General features: G+C 41.4%; 1 protein-coding gene across 1 annotated transcript in view; it reads right to left on the minus strand.

Moving 5' to 3' along the window:
• Positions 1 to 18,173, minus strand: part of CYRIA (CYFIP related Rac1 interactor A) — a 53,986-nt gene that overhangs the window by 642 nt on the left and 35,171 nt on the right. Inside the window, exons 3-10 of the mRNA XM_063078716.1 lie at positions 11,893 to 12,014; positions 10,511 to 10,616; positions 8,460 to 8,596; positions 7,942 to 8,019; positions 7,647 to 7,763; positions 7,480 to 7,559; positions 5,921 to 6,047; positions 1,737 to 1,807 (exon numbers count right to left, since the gene is read on the minus strand). Of these exons, the coding sequence (XP_062934786.1) occupies positions 1,737 to 1,807; positions 5,921 to 6,047; positions 7,480 to 7,559; positions 7,647 to 7,763; positions 7,942 to 8,019; positions 8,460 to 8,596; positions 10,511 to 10,616; positions 11,893 to 12,014 (838 nt within the window). The remainder of the gene's footprint in view (positions 1 to 1,736; positions 1,808 to 5,920; positions 6,048 to 7,479; positions 7,560 to 7,646; positions 7,764 to 7,941; positions 8,020 to 8,459; positions 8,597 to 10,510; positions 10,617 to 11,892; positions 12,015 to 18,173) is intronic.

Raw genomic sequence — 18,173 nt, forward strand, 5'->3', positions numbered from 1 at the left:
AACGTTTACGGCTCCTGGCTTTCATGGCAACGCTTATCCCCATTTCCACCACTAGGGGGCATAAATGCAGGTAAATAAACCAAAAAAAAAAAAAAAAAAAGAGGTGCAATCAACAGCCTCTCATTCACCAGGTGTAGACAAAGTTTATGCAAAGGAAGGAAAGGAAAATTAACATGTAATAAAACCTTGACTATGTCCTAGGCACTCCTAGTAAGTTTTCACTTCACTCAAAATAACTCTTTGCAGGCAAGTTTACTGCCTTCATTTTACAGATGAGAAAATTGAGATTCAGAGAAGTTTGATTAAATTAAATGACCTATTCCAGGTCACAAAGCTGACAATTTGTGCTTTGTGAACAATCTGTGATTTCTGATTTGAGCCTAGATCTGGCTACCTTGAAAGCCGGTGCTCTTTCCACAGTGTATTCAGGAGACAGAAATTCCAGTACTTGGATGAGCCTCATGGTCTAACCCAGTGCCCTGATCTCCATGAAGTTTTGTTTGATTCAGTGAAGCTGGAAACTTTAAAAAACTCAGAAGTTAAAGTCTTCTTACTGTGTACAGAAAGCCAGCCTGGTGTGAAATGGGAACCAGTGGAGAACACATTGGCTTATCCATAGACTCCAGGAGGCTCTTATATTAATATTACATCCACTCTGAAGGATGAAGACTTCACAACTCAACAAAACAATATCAGCCTCAGCATTCAGTTTCTTCACTTATTAAACGGGGATAATATGTCAGCCTTACCTCCCTGAGTTGTGATAATTAAATAAGACAGTATGATTGAAAGTGGAATATAAACACGAGTATTATACATAGGCAGAGGATTATTGATCCATTCCACTTATACTTATTGAACACTTACTGCATGCACAACGGTGAGTGGCACTGAGGGAAATCAAGGATGAATAAGACAGCAGGGATCATAAACCTTCCAGGTTGCAATCTAGTGGTGGAATGATTCACACAGTAGTGTGATTCAACAAGTTCCTGTAGAAGCGTCAAAGCCAAAAAATAAGAATCCCTTCCCTGAAGTGGATTAAGACACGTATCCTTGGGAAGAAGGGAAGTGCTTGGGCATTACTTGTTGGCCCTGGGGAGCTGTAACAAGCCACAGCTGGCCAAATGCATGAGCATCCAGACACTGTAGAACTGTCACTGTAGAGTTCTCAATTTCGGCAGCTGCACATGGGAATCACCTGGAGAGCTTTAGAACAAACACAAACACACACACACACACACGAATGTATGAGGCCCTAGCCCAGAGATTCTGATTCTCTTGGTCTGGGTCAGAGTCTGAGCATCAGTGTTTTCAGAAGCTACCCCCATAATCCTTGTGTGTAGCCAGATTTGAGAACCACTGGTGAAGGAGAAGGTAAAACGCTGGAAGACTCCTCTTCTGAGGAGCGTCCACTAACCACAAAGCAGTGTGGCCAAGAGCTAGTTCCATGGCCTGTGGGGTCACCCAGACCTGGGTGTGGGTCCTAGGATGGCCATTTACTACATGACTTTTGGCAAGTTATTTGACTTCTCTGAATCTCAGTTTCTTCCATCTGCAAAAAGAGGTGATAAAAATGGTGCTAAACTCAACAAGCTGTTGGGAAGTTTAAATGTGTTAAAATGTGCAAGGGGCAAGCCTGGTGCTTTAGCCCTTGGTTCCCAACAGCATTTAAATTTGCAATAGATCTGAAGGGTTGGCTGCCCTGTGTGAGTCTACCACAGAGCTGGGCTCACCTGAGGGCATTTAGCAGCCCCTCCACACTGTCTGGGGCCTGTTCCTTCAAAACCTTTATGCAGCCTTTCATCTAGGAGGAGAAAGCACAATGTTTTGTTAATATCTTAGTATTTTTGTCCACAATAATACCACATTATTTCTGCCCATAAGAATCAAACACAGAAATGACTGACAGGCTTTCCTACCCCTCAGGCTGGTGAGTTGCTCCTCTGGGTTTCTAGAGGGTTCTGAATGATCACAATCACTGTCAATTTTCATACTATACTGCAGTTGTACATTTTATTTGCCTGGCATTTGGATATAAAGACAGGAGTACTTGGAGCAAAGTGCAGGGCTTTCCCTCTACTCAGTGCTCAGTTAAGATTTGCTGAATGTATTATAAACTCAATAATTTTTTGCCATCCTTCTGCCCAGAATGCTTTTCTACCTTTATTTGGCTGGAAAACCCTTAAAAATTTTTTTAGAACTCAGATGAAGATCACCAACTCTAGGAAGCCTCTTCCAACCTCACTACCCTCGCCAGGTAGAAGTAACCACAACTTTGTTGTGTTCCCAATATTACTCTGGCATTTATCAGAGAACCTTGGAGAGTTTAGTGCCAGATTAATTTGCCCCCTCACTAGACCAGGAGCTTATGGGGGGTACAGGTCTATATCTTAATCATCTTTGAGAAGATCGGTAAAGGGCAATTTTTAAGAACACAAACTTCATAGAGACCTAATGCTTGGCTTTAATCCATGCTTGCTTGTTTAGTATGTGCAAGAACCTAGGAAAGTTTCTTAGCTTTTTGTGCACTTGGAATACAATTTACTTATAATTTACAAGGTGCATAAAAACTAAATTCATATAGATTACAAATGTATTATGCACAGCATGGAGCAATTTTGGCAAAGCAAGAATCTTTCCACAAAGAAGAGACACTCATTTTAAACTCAGATGTTCATGCACTGTATTGTATTTGGTTATACTAAGGGCCTGTTTTATAACGGTCACTTATATAAACATTTTCTGTGAGTATTCTTCTGGTATATTAAAAGTTTTATCTTAAAGGCCTAATATACCCTCATAGATTTATGGAAGCAGCTAGGGCACAGGATTGAGAATCATTTGGCGGTTCTATATAGGTTCACAACAGAAGATGTCACAGTCAATTAGAGATGTCTGTCATGGGTGCAGGATTGGCAGAGGCTACAAGGAGACTAGGTATGTCCCACCCTGGTCCTGGGATGGCATCAGGGCTAGGGATGCAGAGATTCGGTCTTCCTCTCAGTGTAGTTCATGGTCTAGTGGGAGGAGAGAGACAGGTTGCTCACTACCACAGTGTGATAAGAGTTCTTGTAAAACTGGTCCAGGGGCAGTGAGGAATAGATGTAAAAGGGGGTGGAAGAGGAGTGGGTGCTCGTAGGGAGCCTCTAGTTCCACTTCAGGACAATGAAAGTGTGGGTGTGAATAAGTCAGGGCCGGATCCACGGTGGGCTTAACAGCATGTTGGGGATTTGGGGTCATTTACCTGTAGAAAAAACACTTGACAATCTACTAATGTGGTTAATATGGAAGGAACCAGAAGGAGGCAAGAATGGAGAGAAGAGGACCAGTGAGAGCCCTGAGGGTGTGAAGGGTGGGGCAGTGGTGGGTACGGAGAAGCAGGGAGGGACGGGGCGGCCTGATAAGATATGGGGGTGACGAAGACAGTTCCTGGGTGCCCAGGGACAGTTCTAGGTTTCTGGCTTAGAGCCTGGGTGGGAGGATGGTGAAATACCTCCTAGGACGGGAACCCAGGAGAAGGAGCAGGTTTGTAGGGAAGTTCTGGGCTGGCCATGTTTCAGGTATTCATAGGAAGTGGGGTCTGGAATTCTGGGTGAAGTCTGGGATGGGGACATGGGGTTAAGGAGTGATTCCTTATTGGGTCATTTCATAAGATTCTAAGGAAATCATTTGAAAATACCATCTCACCCCAACCGTGCTTTCCTGGCACCCAACATTAGCGTCTATTCTCTAAATGGATTGTACCCCTCTGGGCCTGGTGGCTTTGCTCTGATGATTCCCTCTTCCTGGAGTACTCACTTCCCTTTGTCCATTTTGGACAGTCCTACACCTTCTTCAAGTCCACCTCTAACGTCACCCACTGTTTCTACCTGTCAGCAAAATGAGTTTCTCCCTCGCCTGCATTTCCAGAACTCACTGCACATCTGTTCTGCACTCCAGGGCCTGCCCTTTGTAAGTGCACGTGCAGTACCTCTTCCAGGGCCCCATGGTTGATGCTGATTTCATAAGGATTTATAGACCCAGTGCCTGTAAATGCTGGCTTAGAAGCAGACTGGTATCTGGAAGAAGACCCTCTATGTTATCAAAGAAAATGGTCCATCTTGAATATGTGCTGTGCTTCGTAAGCATGCAACTTTCTTAGAGGTGCATGCAAACTTCAGTGTGAACAAACCTTTCGTAGCGAGCCCTGCGTGAACAAAGAGACTTCATCAAGACTATATGCAAAGATTTAACTATATACATTGCTTACAACTGCAATAGAAAGACTCAGTAAATGACATGTAAAGCCAAGCTTTTAAAGGTTAGGGCTATAAGGCATAATTGTACCCAGTGCATTTTTAATTGTTGACTGTGACAAGCTAACAAATAGCTATGGTAAATGAGAATGTCTTATCAGGTAATAAAATCAATCCGTATTCATATGGTATTTATAGAGTTATTCATAAAGTACTCAATCTATAGTAAGAAAATGTTAACTCCTCACAAAGAACACAGTAAAAAATTTATTGGTATGACCAATGTTCATAATATACTGTTATGCAAATAAAAACGTTTTAAAATAGCATGTATATCAGTGTCCTAATTTGCTAAGTACATCTATACATGCATCCACATAAATATTTACATAAAAAGAAGGGACATATGTATGATGACATATTAACAGTCATCATCTGTTTATGGTGAGGTTATGACAGATACATTTAATTTTCTATACTTTTATTTACTATATTTCAAAAAATGCTATAATGAATATTAATTTTCTTGGTAAACATAAATAAATTACATTAAATATCATAAAGATTCAATGGAGAACCTATGTTATGTCCTAGCTATGTTAGAAGCCCAGAACCTCAAAATGAGTAATCCAAGATACGTATTTCATTGATAAATTTCCTTGCATTCTTCAGATTCATGGCACCCCTAGGCATAAAGGCTTTCTCTTGCACAGTGCTAAAGCATCAAAGATGCCATTTTGTACAGACAATTGAATATAGACTGTGCAACCCAGACTTAACCATGTCAGGATAAGTTAGTACTGAGAGGTTCTATTCTGCACTTAGAAGGCTTTAAATTAATACATGAGGTACACTATTGGTTGATGCTACAGGCAAATGCTGGGCTAGGAGAAGGTGTGCTTTATCCCACGATCAACAGGAAAGCACCTACACACCAAAATTATGTGTTCCCCAATTATTTTCATTCATTCATTCATTCAGAACTCTATGGAGCATCTACTGAGTGCCACACACTACGTGCCAGGTACTGTGCCAAGCAGTAGAGCAGACTAGGTGTACAGATCATGATCTGTTCTTGTCAAAAAAACTCACTCTATGAGGGAGTCAGAAAATGCAAAGTGGTAAGTGCCCTGGGGAACCGGAGGAGAAAGAAGGCTCAACCCATGCAGAGTACAGGAAATGTGTTCCTAGAGGAGGTGACATTGAGCATCTGGAAGAAACCCACCCATCAGAGAGGAAGAGGAAGGGCACTCTGGGCACGGAAAAGAGCTCACACATGTTCACATGAAATGAAAGGGCATGGAAATTGGGTGGAGCAACAGGTAGGGAGTGGTAGGAAAGGATGTCAGAAGGTCACTTGGGATTTGGCCATGGTGTTTCGTATGGCACACTGGGTAGACGAAGAAGCAGCTTGTGGCTAAGTGACTGTTTATCTGCTCAGCTCCTCTATGGGCTGAGGGGATCAGCATCCCAGCATTCCAGCTATGCTTTGAGGTTGCATATTTGGTCATAAGTACATGCCAAAGACTGGACTTCTGGCTAAGAGGACAGCTGCCATGCTGGGGTCTGCATCTTGGAGAGATCGCTCCCAGTGGGGATGGAGGCCAGAGGAAGAGAAGCCAGGTGTGTCTGGCAACACTGGTGTGCTCTTGTTTGCATAGCACATGGCACAATATTCTTACATCAATCTTGGATGTCTTGCAGAAAGCTCCCACAGGGTGGACGTGGTCATAGAGGATGATGACCCCCACCATCACCCGCATGCAGAACATCAGTGTTTCTTCACTTGTGAACCTGCTCCTGTACTCCCTGGAAGACAGAAGAGATGGCAGTGGCGTCACTACATTGTCAGAGCACATGCATTTTTGGCTCCACAACTGGCTACTCTAGACGCTTCCAATCCTCTCTTGAGAACAATCTTAGACCTGCAACAATAGGGTAAATACGCTCTCGGAGAAACCCAGGATCACAATTCTCCATGAATCTATTCAACCAGCAATTTGCTGTGAAAATAAGGTAAATTAGAGGGCAGTAAATTCTCTTCTTTTCTGCCCTTCAGCGGGCCAGCTCATCAGGTACATCACTCCCCCACCCATCAATCTTGAATATGTTATAGGAGATCCCTCTGGCTGTCCAAGATTATAGAGAATAATGGCTTCATTACAGAAAAAAAAAAAAAAAAAAAAAAGAATCAGGCTTATTTCTGCAGAGCAGCTATCGTGTCTCCAGCCAGAGTAACTTCCTTTGTTAAGACACAGGCTGTAGATTGAACTGGCTTGCCAAAGATACCTAAAAGAAATTATGTACCATTCACTTGACTGAGAGAATTTGTGGAGTTTGAATTTTGTTCACTTACTCTGACAGGGTCCTTGATGATTTAGATAATTCAGACAATTTAAGAGACTTTCTCAGCATCTATTTCATTACAAATTGGCCCCACAATGACAGTGATTATTAGTTCTGCCTCAGAATAAATCTTAACTTTGTTATAAGTGAAATATTTGAAATTAATGGCATCTTACATTTGAACAGCATCAAATTTTATAAGGCAACCTCGACACCATTTATCTTCCCAAACACTCAGCAAAGTAGATGGCATTATAGGAACTTCACTAGACAAGGAAAGCAAGGCCCCGTGTGGTCAGATCACTTGTTTACAGGTACAGTAGGGGCTACAGACAGAAGCAGAACTCAGACTTGTGGGTGTGGATTTCCCCATTACCGTGCAGCTTTGCCCTCGGTAACCTCAACCATTTTTAAACTTAGCTACTAGGAACTAGTTTAGGTACAAAGAGAGAGAAAGCTCTACTATCACTCTTACAACAATCTTACCACTTCCACTCTTGGTTCTAAATCTGTACAATATATTTACAGTAATGCCCAGTCATTTAACACACCTTTCCATGTGGTCCTTACACACCTTCTACAGCATCTTTGATTCAAGTCTTGGTTCTGCCATATAATAAGCTGTGCAGACTTTGGGAAGTCAGCCAACCAATTTGGGCCTCAGCTTCTTCAAGTATGAAATGGGGATTATGATACCTATCACCCAAAGTTCTTAATGAAATTAAAGCAGATAATGTAAATGTAAACTTGAATGTGATGACATAAATGGTACATGCTGTTGTTGTCTCCATCATCATCATCATCATCATCATCATCATCATCATCATCATCATCATCTTAACAGACCCTGGCTGGGTGAACTCCCAACCATGAATACACCTCTGATTTAACTTACGGAGTTTCCAGCATGACTTTACAGACACTTGTCATCGTACTGAGGCAGTCTGTGGTGTTCTCTATTGGCAGGGTTTTGTTCTAAATGGGAGACACAAATGTTAGCCATTTTAGCAGCTTTCATGTGCAATTAAGTCAAAAAGCACCTTGTTGCTCAACTTCACTTACTTCAGAGACAAAGTGCATTGTGGCATTGCTAAGGGTTTTCAGCATTGGTGTGGCTTCTGCATAGAAGAGGGACATTCGATTGGCCATCTCATTATTGACTTCATTCTCAATGTCTAGCTGATGAAAATAAGAAGAGCAGATGCAATTATAAAGAGAAAGTTAAAAATCCCAAAATACTCTTATCTGGAAATTGAATGAAAGGCAAGGACTGTGCTTCTCTCCATGCCCTGCCTGATGCAGAAATCAAAAGTGCCACGAAGAAGGGTGCAGAGGTCAAGGAGACCCGGGGACTCACATGCATGTTGTTGATGCGGTTGCGACTTATCGTTCTTCTGTAGTAGCTGAAGTCATTCTGAATGGCTGGGTTCCTCATCTGAAATCCAGAGGAGAAGAAAGGTCATCTCTCAACACCAGACGGGGTGTATGCGCTAGAAGCCTAGACCCCAGATCTTGTAAATATGCCTGGACTTTTCTTTGTTCCGCAAGAGTCAAAGCAACTTCTGGTTAATAATAAGGACCCTTAGCTTCATTATTTTAACATATGCCCTGTTTTGGCTGTGGGCTAGATTTCAGGAAACGTGTAATTGTTCTCAATGAGGATCAGACACTTGGAAGGGTTTTCTCTAATTTCATTTGGCAGATTTTGAATTTCCATATACAAATCATCCTGTTAAATTACTTTGACCACATGGAATGCAAATTCTCACCGCATTAGATGTCTCTCTGGGTAAGGAGCTATATCTTCCTCATCTATCTCCCACCCCACAGCACTTGCAGAAGAACTGTAAAGTTTCATAGCATATTTGGCCTAACCTTCAGCTCATCGAATCGGAGAGTAAAATGTAAAATTTCTGCAAACTCCTTTGCCAGGGCCTGCTCCCGTTCCAGGTGCTGGGTTGGTGTGTAGGGCGGACAAGTCAGAGATTCCAATAAGCTCTGAAGAGCTTTTTCTGAAAGTCAAAGGAATAAATATGTATATTTGTGGTGGCCCATAGAGATCCTTCCCAAAACACAATTCTCAGTCCCAACTGACAATCTCAGAAATAACCTGCATGGATTCTTCCTTTCCGTGTCTTCACCCAAAACCGTGTAAGATGTGACGTGTGTGCACAAGGAAGAAAAGGAGTCTCACAGGCCCAAGCAGGCTGCCTCCACTGCGGAAGTCCCCCTTGGCCACATGGCTGTGTAACAGTCTCTACAAACTCAGCTGGACCCTCACAAATGTATTAGTTCCAATTCCTCACACTGTTAGCAAATCACAAATGTGTGTTTTTGGACCATGTGCATGAGACAGCGATTCATAATACAGGATGAGATGAGGCAGCAGTCCTGAGCACGTGGGTTAGTTTACTTGCTTTGCAGGAAAAGACTTCTGGTCCTAGTCTAGCCTTCCTCTGCAGCTACACTCTGACCCAATCCCAGGGATATTGTTCTACAAACCATTGCCTAATTTCTTTCCATTATTGTTCTTGCAGCAGCCTCATTACTTGCACTTGTCTGTTTCTAAACATCCCCCGCAGCTTTTTTTTCCCAATATATTTTTAACAGCATGGAATCATCTAAGCAATCCTCTATAACAGGGGTTGGCAAATTATGGCCCACATGCCAAATCTGGCCCATGGCTTGTTTTCACAAATGAAGTATTAAAACATAGACATGATCATTCCTCTGTGTATTGACTGGGGCTACTTTGCGCTACAATGGCAGAGTTGAGAGTAAGTGCTAAAAAGACAGGACAGCTCACGAATTGAAATATTTACTACCTGGCGCTCTACAGAAAACTTTGCCGACATCTGATCTATATAGTTCTTACATGCCTTTTACAGCATATTTACAAGTGATGTCTCTAGCCTTTGTTAAACATTTCCATCTATGAAAACAGATTGTCTTCTGAGGCAGCCAGTTCTACCTTGACCTGCTCTGATTCAGGGGTCTTTTTCCTTCTGTTGAGCTGAAGTTCGTCTCCTCAGGATTTCACTTCATCGTGTCTAGACATACACTTTAAGGAAACAGAGAGAGAAGTTGACTGCTCTTCCTCCTGAGAATCTCAGGAGCCCTCTCTTCTTGTAGAACTGGTTTGGTTCATACAACTACTCCCATGGGTCTTAACTTCTAGTCGTCTCAACTTCATGGTCATTATTCCCCCAAAGCATTTCAATTTCTCTGTTTCCTTCTTAATATGTGGCACTCGTTTTATGGCAAAAGTACAGTAGAATGTAATAACTGCCTTCCTCATTCTAGATACACTATGTTAACTAATGAAACCTTGTATAGTTTTACTGTTGGGGACAGTGATTATATCATATTGCTGGTCACATGGCATCTATTGCCAACCAGATTTGGATTTCCTCTTGCTCTTCTAAAACCATCCTATACCTGTAAAGGTTTTTTTTTTTTTTTTTTTTTTTTTTTTTGTTATTGTTGTTGTTGTTTTAATCTTAAGGAAAGAACATTAGGTTTGTCTTTCTTGTATTTTTCTCTATTAAATTTATCACATGACTCCAGCTAACCAAGTTCTTTTTGGGTTAGCAGGAAACCTGTGTTTTCCAATTTCTCTGTTCATCAGATTTGTGATCAGACTACAGTTAAACTATTGAAAGATGACCATAAATGAGAACAAGACCAAAGGGATACACACTAGTAGAGCCACACTTCATGCGCTGACAACTTCAGGAGAGGAAACTTTGTGGTGGGTTGAAGGAAAGGAAAATGACAAGAGTTTTGTCCATGAATGGTCTCTCTTCACACACCGCGGATGGACATGGGACATTTTCCAGCATGCTGCCAAGCTCTTCCTGCTACCATCTCAGATGCCAAAACACAACTTCACATGCGGGACATGAAAACTGCACATGTATACTCACCTAGCCTTATGGAAAATTCATAAAATCTCTTTAGCCTCACAACCAGAGGACACACTGCATTCCACGCTTTTTCTTGAAGTTGAATGTCATTGGGATTTTGAATCGCCTACAAAAACATGATAGAATTGTCTGTTTTTTAAAGAATGAGATCTACATCAAATGCTTTAAGATTAAGAAAGGATTTTGGTTAAAAAATACAATCCCTGCTGTACTTTGCTAATGTGCACTCCTTAACTTGACATCAGTTCGTTGGACTGTCCCTCAAGATGCTCAATTTGAGTATGTGCCATCTTACTTATTTCTTTTATCTTACTTAAAGTAAAAAAAAAAATAAATAAAAATAAAAAAAGACCTAAATTGTAAGAAACTCAGTTCTCCAATCACCATTTGATTTTTAGTAAGTGCTCATTATAAGTACAAATTCTGATTATATTTTACTTTCTCTACAATATGTATTACATCCTGCCAGTCTGTAATGTTATCTAAATTAACTGAATTAAATTGTGACCCCTAAGTAGAAAAACCTCTCTTAATAGACTGTTACTTTCTTAGAAATGCTGACTTTTCTGGGTTTCGGCAGCTTGAGGGCTATGATGATAATGGTGTTCTTTTCAGAAGGATGGTGGCAGCGGGCTGTGTGTGTGCATGTGTGTGTGTGTGGTGTGTTGTGTGTGTCTGTGTTGATATTCCCACAAATCTAATACTTTGAAATAAAAGGTGTGTGAAATTTCTTGCCTTTAGGACATTGTGAAGTCTCAAAAGTCAAACTGATAGTCTTCTCTTTTTTTGGAGGTTATTTTGTTTTTCATTTATTTTTTTAAATCTCATAAGACATGTAAGATGATAGACCTGCAGTCTGTTTAAAGGGAGGTGGCTTATGGCTTAAAATGAGGTGGTTTGTGTGTGACATTGGAGGAACCTGCCAAAATCATGACATTACAAAATGTTGGAAAGTGCATGTCAACCCAGACCTCAGGACTCATATTTCAACTGTTGTTCATTGACTTTATATGTACATGTCCCTTAAATGAAGTAATCCACTGACAAATTATTGTTTAAATATGAGTCCTGCAGTATCAAATGTGTGTCTGAGAAAAAAAATGCTAATATTGTACATGGTCTACAGCACTGTGTGTTCAGACTAATGCACTGGAATAAAAGGGGCCATTCATACATTTTTTAAGGGCACATTACCTTCCTTGTTATTCCTAGTACTTTAGGAAATACTAGGGCTACTACTTAATCTTGCTCTGTGTGTGTGTGTGTGTGTGTGTGTGTGTGTGTGTGTGTGTGTGTGTGTGTGTGTGTGTGTGTGTGTGTGTGTGTGTGGTTTTCCCTTCTTCTCCCAGGGTGTTGTCAGTTTAGTATTGTCATTGGCATACATCTCGGATCTCTGGTCCTGCGCCTTTGTAAGCCTGCAGGTCTGCGAGGATGCTCTCGGAATCCTGGAGGACAGCGCTGATCTGGTTCCATATTTCTCTCTCTCCTTCTGTGGGCTGGGCATCTAAGCAACAGAAAAACCAAGAGACACAGAGCGCTGGTGTTTACAAAAAGCTCTAGAAGAGGACCGGCATTCAGTTCTATCTGCTGGACAATCCCATCTTATTCCTGCGGGTTTGGTATTTACTCTTCAACATAACAGGCTGCTAGGAAGGGAAAACTAACAGAACTTCTGTCTATTACTGAGTTCAAAATGCTTCATGATCTTTCTGCATACATTGAAACAAGCATGTTGGAATCATAGTAGGCACTCATTTATTTATTTATGTGGAGCTCATTTTATGTCCACCTGCTATGTGTGAAGCTGTGTCCTTGGTGACAGAAGGAATGAACATTGCCTTTTTGGATCCACTTTTTAAAATTGCTCTTTAGTATTTTTTATTTAAAAATATATTATGATTTTTATTGTGATTAAATACACATAAAATAAATTAACCATAAATACATTCATAATGTTGTACAACCACCACCACTATCCAATTCCATAATTCTTTTCACCTTGTAATACTGAAACTCTGTATTGGGTCTGTTTTTAACAGAAGAAGCTACTGACTATTTCTCTTATGGGTGAAAATCTGCGAATCTGAGTATAGATGGGTCAAACAATCCCTGTTATATTTCCATATCAAAAAATAAGCTTGAAAACTGGACAATAATGCTTCAGAGCCATGGCAGAGGCCTATCATTCCAGAACACACCGATATGTGGAAAACATAAGACTTCTCATTGCACATGAACTCATGCTCAAGAGTTTTGGCAAAGATATGCATGGAGTTCATCTAAAGACATCTGTTCTGCTTATCTTTGGTCTTGACCGTGATTATGAAACCCCCACAATAAGTGACACATTCAAGCTTACATAAATGAAGACAATATTCTAACAGTCACAGAAGCACCCCCTAGCTCTCCAGTGAATTCTTACTTGATTTCATCCCCTGGAGTCAACCTATGTTCTTGTACCCAAGAGCATTTCATGGGGGCTGGTGGATGAAGGTTGAGAGGTGGGAAAGATTGAGTTTTATTTATCTCACAATTCTTATAAAATAAGGAACTTTGTGTTTCTATCTACAACAACAGCACTGCTAATTAAGAGAGGGGACAGATGTCGTCTCATAAAACTCCATTTCTAATACCCAAATCCTAAGGCATGAATAGTCTCAGCAGACCTCACTAATGGAAGGTGAGGATAGAGCTATACCTGATCCAACACGTCCCAAATCAAATACCGGTTTTGACTAATTTTTGTGGGAGTACAGAGAGCAGATCCTGCAAAAGGGTAGTAATTCATTGGTGTTACTCCAGGGGTATAAACTACAGAATTCACAAGACAGGTGGGAGTGAAGCGAGGCATGGACCATGCTGCCCAGGTGTTCATGTTCAGAAAGGTGGGCATGAGAGGAGGGGCTGCTGGAGGTGGGGGGCTGCTCCTGCTTCATCCACCATTCACCACCCCTGCACTCGTCAAGACCAGCCCCTGGAGGAGTGACACCCAGGAAGACCTGTAGACTAGTTTACTCACCAGGTCCCACCTAAGACCTAAGAAATGGGTAGAGTTTCCTGGGAAATGAAAGTTGAAATTCATCGGTGTATGGTAATTTTCTTACAAAAGGAAATCACAGGCCCTCATAGGTTATCCAGAAACTTTGCAGACTGTGCCTTCTAGGAATGAGATGATTTCACCTAGAATTAGGAGGTGCTAAAGAGCGTGTGAAACAGGGCTCAGACGAGGGTGGTCTGGAAGGAGTGGAAAAAGCTAATGGTAAGAGATGGGACTTGAGCTGGGTTGGTGGAAGGCTGGAGGGAGGTGTGCCCATGAAGGGAGCCCAGCATGGAAAAAGGCCCAGCAACTGGATCAAGCCAGGCTGGGCCAGGAAGAGGAAAGAGACCCACCTGCCAGGTGAGAAAGCAGAGTCCAGCCTGGAAAGCAGAAGGGGAAATGAAACTTACTACTTCTCTGTCCCTCTGTACCTTCCTCTATCGCCTACCAACATTTGGAAGTTTTCTCAGGTACAAAGACACTCACAATATTAATTACTTTATATTTTATCTTTTCCTACTCTCCCAAACTTTTCTTAAAGTGATGTGGGTGTCTAAAAGAGAAACCTAAAACCTCCCAAGCTAGGAAAGCTGTAACTGGAGAAAGCATTTCAGTGGAACAGAATTCCAGGGTAATGCTGGCTGTTTCCGAGTAAGAAAAGTGTCAGGGAAGAAAATATAAGAAAAAAGTGCAAAGCAAAGATAGCTAGAAAACAAATAACAAGCAAACACTCATTAAGTCAAATCCTTTCCCTTTCTGGTGCAAGTGTCAAAAAATCATAAGCTAAACAAAGACAATTTCCTAAGGAGATATTTATATAGAGAAGAGGAGAAGCAAAATAGAGTCTGTGACCCAGATTCTGAGGGTGAAGATTATTTGAATATAATTATAAAATAGCATGTGAAAGATGAGGGCACTGGGAGGCCAGAAAAGGCAGCCTTTGGACCATGGCAGTGACACGGCTCCATCTCAGCAAGTCACCACTCGATAAGTTTTAGACAAAATAGAATAAAAACTAAGTGGGCTCGAAGAGGAGAGCTGGAAAAAACCAAAAAAGCCTGTTGATGATTACTTAAACACAAAAAGGGAAAGATTTCAAGTCAGTTTTTAAAAAGCCTTCTTTAAGTGCTTCAAAAATAAGACAGTTTCTGATAGGGTGGCCTTAAAGTGGTACTGGGGCTAGTACCACTCAGGTGGAGTGACACTTTCTAACAAATCAACACCGACATCGATGTGACCACAAAGAGTTGGACGAGTCACATGGGGTGGGAACATTCTCTCCCAGAGGAGGCAGACGTGGCAGGCTGCGGTGGATCCTTCCATCCCACAGCAGCTCTCTCCTGGCAGCCGGGTGATCTGTGGGACAGGACCCTCAGGCCCCACCTCTGTCTCTCTGGGAAACTGTTTCTTTTGGCAGATTTCCTAGTGTTCTATTAGAAACACCTCTTGTGGGGCCCATGTGGCAGTGGTAGGGTGGGGAAGAGAAGCCCAGTTCATCATTCCTGTTTTCATCCGAGCTTAGAAATGTACTGGCTCATTTTCTCCCATAATTTGTTTGTCTTATTGGAGGCCTATTTCTTCTCCTTCTCTGTCATGTAACTGAAGTCACCTACTCAGCTAATAATTAGGCCCTTGGTGCTGGCAGCACGGTCCCTGCCTTCTGGGCCAGAATGCTGTTAAGACTCTCAGGGGACTCAAAGCACAACTCGCATCAGCTTCCAAGGTGCAAAGTGACGGCTGGGAGAAGCTCTAGTCAGTCTGTCTGTCTGTCTTTCTGTCTGTCTTCTCAAAAGGAAAAAAGGACTTTGTAGACTTAGGTGACATGTAACATTGGCCCAAATCCTATGGAAGTCCATGATTCATTCCACTTTCATCCCCAGTTAAATGATCAGGCAATCAGAACTAATTATTAAGAATCTTAGCCCTTAGACTACAGAACTCTGACCATATTTGTTTCATTTGACCTTGTATTTCCATGTCTAGCACTGTGCCTTGCACATAGTAGATGCTTAAGAAAAAAATTGCTAAATAAATAGTTGAATAAGTGTTTTAAACATGCTCCTCACATTATATTTTGTGATGTTTTTTCCGCTTGTCTTTGAATTCTGAAATCTTTTGAGACAGGGTATGTACTCTTGTCCTCAGTGTCCGTACGATGCACGATGCCCCACCCACCGGAGAAACTCAATGAACATGTGCTGACTCAATGAGTAAATGAGGAGATTGACCAGGTGGCAGAGGATACGAGTGTTGGAAACAGTGAAATAGATAAAGGTCCTATTACTTGTAGATCTTCTCTGTCTCTTCTCCCCAAACAACTGTTACTTATTGCTTTATTTTTATTTTTTGGCAGCTGGCTGGTACAAGGATCGAGCCCTGGACCTTGGTGTTATTGGCACTACACTGTAACCAACTGAACTGACCATCCAGCCCCCAAATGGCTTTTACACTGTTACATCTCTCACTGTTACCATTAAGATAGATGCATTTACCTACAATTGCATGGGCTGTTCACATGTTCGTTAACATTTGTGTCTTTAAACATCCATTATCCGTCTATGGCCTCAGCATCTCCTCAGTGTGGTTAACGCTCTAACATGGGGTTTGTTTATTCTGGCAGGGCGAAGAACTGCGTGCATGTGTACTCTTCCAGTCTCAAAGCTGGTATCATTTTTCTGGAAAAATCCCTTTGAAAGGCTTTGGAGTCTACACTTTTGCCATTCTTCATATTCAGATTCAATTGGTGACCATGTTTTTAAAATTTATTGTGTATTCAGATGTCAAGGAAAGGCATCTTGAAAGGACCCTTGAAGAATTAGTGTTGGAAGAGGTTTCTATATTTAACCTATCAGCAACCCCTTAAAGCATTTGCTGAGTGAACAAGAACTCTGAACTATGGGTTTGCTTTTCTATTTTTAATGCAAAGATTGACTGTTAGTCAAAGAAAAGCACACACACACATACCAATAATCTTACCGATAAAAATGGGTCCTTCTTTCCAGTTGCAGTCAGTAAATTCTTTGGTGATGTTTCTTCTAAGAACAACATTCTTAACTTCTAATCATTGCCACTTATTTCATTGAAATTGAGGAGAATGGTTACATACAGCTGGGGTTACTCCTGTCTAACAGTGAAGCTGTTAAAAATCCCTGTGATTTACACAGGCAATTTCAGAAACCAATATTACTAGGAGCCCTGGAACAAGTGTATCCAGGCCATTATCCAGGCAATGATTTAAAGCCCTGCTCCGGACTTGCTATTGCGGAAAATACAAAAATGTTTCATGTGCACTGTGACCTTGCGTACATACATTTATTGTCAAGAACTCACTAAATTCTAAGTGTCTACAATTTGTAATAGAAAAAATACCCTCTTTTTAACTAAGATAGTTAAAACAGTATTAATTTTGTTTGCAGGGGATATATTGATCCTCTTTTGGCTACATTTTCTAGAGATGGTGAATATTAACTGTCAACAATTTGGTGTCACCAGAGGCAAGGTGGAAGATTTCACTGTGTGGGGCTACGGTATTTACCTAAAGCAGAATGCTTGGCACTCCACTGTACTAATGGAGAGGAAGGTGGCCATGTGTTTTGTTTGTCAGAAATGGTCTTTGGTGAACCTACCACAGGACACAACAGCAGGGCTCAAACCAGAGAAGGGCTGTCAAATCAGTGTTCTTATCTTTGCAAATAAGCCGAGGAGTCACCCTGTCTTCAAAATCATCAGGAACACACATACCTTCTCCTAACAACCTGTTTAGGACTGTATGGAACAATCAGACAGAGAACCAAATTAATCTAATATAATGTGAACAGAAGACACAATTTATGTGGAGATGTCTTCAGTTTTGAAAGAAGCCCTGGCATTTCATCAATAGAATATACAGCTATCTCTGCACCCCAATGACTACTGTATAAACAGTGAAGAAAGGACAGCAAAAGGATGTGCCGAAGCCATAAATTAAACACACAGCCCTTCCTCCCCACTCACTTCCTCACTGTTCCAATCCCTCTCCCCTTCAGGATGAACTAAGAGACATAAATAATTATCTATTATTAACACTTGGGGATGTAAAACGGTAATGACTTACACCAGAGCACTAACTGCTATAGAAAGAGCATACAATTGCAAAGGTCCATTGGAAAATACAAGTGTGACTGGGCTGACACATTTATTTGTATGAGACATTTGTCATTTCACAAAAATCCCTTTGCTATGGAGCAATCACACCAGGGATTGAAAAGAGAAAAAGGGGTCCAGGCTCTTCCAGGCTTGTCTGTTTCATTTGCATGCAATGGACTCCTGTGGTGGCACTCCAGGGACGGAGCTTTTGAGTCCAGGTCTTACTGCCAGCTTTGCCACCCACTGAATATCATATCTCAGGACAAACTGATCAATCTCTCTGGGATCTAGATTAGCTCTTGGTAGAAGAGAGGGAAGTTCACAATAGCCCGTTTCCTCCCTACTGTAGGGTCATAATGAGGGTGTTGACATAGATTAAAAGCACTTAAAAAGCAAAAGTACTAGAAATTTAAGGCCTCTTTGTCACTGAATCCCTGGGTTGCCACAAATAAATGGCTTCCCGGGTTTATTTATTTATTTTTTTGTCAAGTGACAATACTA

Source organism: Cynocephalus volans, chromosome 14 (genome assembly GCF_027409185.1).
Source record: "Cynocephalus volans isolate mCynVol1 chromosome 14, mCynVol1.pri, whole genome shotgun sequence".
Lineage (NCBI taxonomy): Eukaryota > Metazoa > Chordata > Mammalia > Dermoptera > Cynocephalidae > Cynocephalus > Cynocephalus volans.